The sequence below is a fragment of the Gracilinanus agilis genome, unplaced genomic scaffold (assembly GCF_016433145.1).
Source record: "Gracilinanus agilis isolate LMUSP501 unplaced genomic scaffold, AgileGrace unplaced_scaffold16123, whole genome shotgun sequence".
Taxonomy (NCBI): Eukaryota; Metazoa; Chordata; class Mammalia; order Didelphimorphia; family Didelphidae; genus Gracilinanus; species Gracilinanus agilis.
The window spans coordinates 1-3,289 of NW_025347056.1; the positions used below are offsets into that span (position 1 = coordinate 1).

Genomic DNA, 3,289 nt, shown 5'->3' on the forward strand with positions numbered 1-3,289 from the left:
CCCCCCGCCGCCGCCGCCGCCTCCCCCTTCCCCAAGCCATCCTAGGGGGAGATGTCAGAGGGGAGATGACATCGAAAGAAATAGTTTCTTTCACCGAGCCAAGGTGCATTAAGCGAAAGAAGCCTGGGAAGGAGGGCTGGGGGGGCCTCTACCGGAGGGTGCGTTGACTTGGATTCCAGGTGCTCAGCGGCTCCAAAACTGGACCCGAGTAAACAAAATATTTGGGCGCTGAGACCCCCATTAACCTTACCTGGGAGTCGCTAAAGGCGCACAGCCCAATCAGGAGCCTCCTTTTCAATGAGGCTGCCATATTCCCTGCTCTTGCCTGCCAATCACGAGCAGAACGACCAATGACCGGGCCAGCCGGGGGTCAGGTGACGGCGTGCCAGCGGTTTCCCCATTGGCTCAGCGCGAGCTGCCTCCTGAGTTGGTTTATGTGCAAGGAGTGAGTGATTGACTTTATCAGTCCAAGGACATTACTCTGTTGGAGAAGAGGGTGGTGAACTCAGAGAGCCTCCTTCTTCTCTTCCTTGCCTCCGAAGCCGGCTTGCTGGGGCTGGTGGGGAGGGGGCTCCCTGACCCAGAGCGGGCTACTCCACCACCTCAATATCATCATTTCCATTTCGGTGTCGGGTGGTGGGCGGGAAAGGTTTGTGCATGGTGCAGAATTTGCCAACTCCACTCCCCAGTTATTATTTTTGTTATTTTTTCTTTGTGCTTTCAGTAGTTTCCTAAAGCAGATTGGTACCAGAGCTTCTCCTCCCTCCCTCCTCCTGCTTCTTTTCCTCCTCCTCCTTCTTCTTCTCCTCCCTCCTCCTCCTCCTTATCCCTCCTCCTTCTTTTCCCCTCCTCCCTCATCTCCCTCTGCAGGAGACACTCAGACCCTGAAAGTTGCTGCCCCTGGCTGCTCCTTCGGGGTCTCTGCGCTGTCCCTAGTCCTTGGGCTTTCCGCAGCCGCCGCCGCCGCTCCAGCGACTTCTTCCTCCCGCGCCTCTGCCGTCGTTTTCTTCGCCACAGTCGCTGGTGCCTCTGCCGGGGCGCCCTCCATCCATGACGATGCTACTGGACGGAGGACCGCAATTCCCCTCGCTGGGAGTCGGGGGCTTCGGAGCCCCGCGCCACCATGAGATGCCCAACCGGGAGGCGGCGGGGATGGGGCTCAGTCCTTTCGGGGACGCTTCGCATGCCGCGGCCGCCGCCTTCAAGCTGAGCCCGGCAGCGGCACACGATCTGTCCTCGGGCCAGAGTTCGGCGTTCACCCCGCAGGGCTCGGGCTATGCCAACGCCCTGGGCCCCCACCACCATCACCACCACCACCACCACCACCACGCCGGCCAGGTGCCCTCGTACGGGGGAGCCGCGGCCGCCTTCAACTCCACGCGCGACTTTCTGTTCCGCCAGCGAGGCTCGGGCCTCGGGGAGGCGAGTTCCGGGGGCGGCCAGCACGGGCTCTTCGCTGGCTCGCCGGGGAGCCTGCACGGCCCCCCGGGCATCGCAGAGCCCCCGGGATACTTGCTCTTCCCGGGGCTGCCAGAGCAGAGCCCGAACCACCCCTCGCCCACGGCCCACGTGGACAACAACCAGGTGCACTTGGGGCTGCGAGGGGAGCTGTTCGGCCGCCCTGACCCATACCGCGCAGTGGGCAGTCCTCGGACCGACCCGTATGCCGCGGGCGCCCAGTTCCACAACTACCCCCCGATGAACGTGAACATGGGCATGAACGTGGCGGCGGCGGCGGCGGCGGCGCACCACGGGCCGGGCGCCTTCTTCCGCTACATGCGCCAGCCCATCAAGCAGGAGCTGGCGTGCAAATGGCTCGAGGAGGCACAGTTGGGCCGGCCCAAGAAGAGCTGCGACCGGACCTTCAGCACCATGCATGAGCTGGTGACGCACGTCACCATGGAGCATGTGGGGGGGCCGGAGCAGAACAACCACATCTGCTACTGGGAGGAGTGCCCCCGGGAGGGCAAGTCCTTCAAGGCGAAATACAAACTAGTCAACCACATCCGCGTGCACACTGGCGAGAAGCCCTTCCCCTGCCCCTTCCCGGGCTGCGGCAAGATCTTCGCCCGCTCCGAGAACCTCAAGATTCACAAAAGGACGCACACAGGTAAGTAAGGGCGCCGGGCGGGCGAGGGGAGGGATCGGGGCGCAGTGGGGAGGGAACTGGGGCCGGAGCGATGGGCTGCCCTCTCCTCCCCCTTGCCCTGACCCCTGTGCAGTGCTCCAGCTTCCCCAGGTGTCCAGCCGGGCCAACAAAAGCTGAGGCGACAGCCCGGGTAGACGAGGCTCGATTAAGAGGGCTGGAGGAGGAGGGCGGGGGTGGTGAGNGGCGGGGGTGGTGGTGGGGGGGGGGAGAGTGTGTGTGTTCCCTGAGAAAACCGGGGAGACAGACACGCACACACCACCCCGTCCCCCTCCTCCGAACGCGGTTCTTTTTAGTTAACGGTGGCCCGCTTCGCTAGTGACTTTGCCCCCGACCCCAGTTTAACTTCTCGGGCTGGACGGAGAAAACCCTCTGGATGCGGGCTTGGCCCTCGTACCCCATCCCTTTCCGAAAGCTGCCTGGGACCAGAGAGCGCCCCCGACCCCCGACCCCGCGGCGGCGGCGAAGGAGAGCTGGGTTCCTCCAGCCGCCGCGCGCCCTCTTTTTGTCTCTATCTCGGGGGCTGCCGCTACGAAGCAAAGCAGCCGGGGTGTGAGTGGGGATGACTCTCGGGCGCCGGCGCTCCCCGCTTGCATTCGGAGGAAGGCCAGCCATAGAAATGCTAATGTCATCTAATTTTCTGTTACTTCCGCTCTTTTTTAGTCTTGATTGGCACATCTCCTAATTAAATCACTGATACTTTTGTCAAACTATTTTTATTTGGAGTTCTAGGTTCCATTCAGGGCTCCGCGAGGAAAGTTAAACTCGAAAAGGCGAGAGCGACACATTTTCGTGTCTCGTTCAGCACGTCTTGTAAAACTGTCTGGAGCTGCTGAATTTATATAGTTTGCGCCATTGGAACCTGAAGTGCTCGGGCTCTGCCTTTAACACTTCACTGGGCACCACCGCTGCATTTGAAAGGGGGCAAATTAAAAGCCACAAAGAACGGATTGAATTGAACTGTAACGTAACAAATCCTATTGTACCCCACTTTGGGGCTAATACCTCAGCGAGGTGTTCTCGGGGGATTCGGGGAGGCTGCCGGGTAGGGCTGAGCCCAGGAGTCAGGGAGAGAAAGTTCAGTTTTCGTAATGGTTGGGGTTTTTTTTATTCCTCTCCTGCACCACCTCCTCCTCCTCCTCC

General features: G+C 61.1%; 1 protein-coding gene across 1 annotated transcript; it reads left to right on the forward strand.

The window, feature by feature from the left end:
- Positions 1-1,050: 1,050 nt before the first annotated feature.
- ZIC3 (Zic family member 3) lies at positions 1,051-2,118 on the forward strand. The gene has a single exon (XM_044683217.1). It carries the CDS (start codon positions 1,051-1,053, stop codon positions 2,116-2,118), a length of 1,068 nt encoding a protein of 355 aa, XP_044539152.1.
- Positions 2,119-3,289: the final 1,171 nt, after the last annotated feature.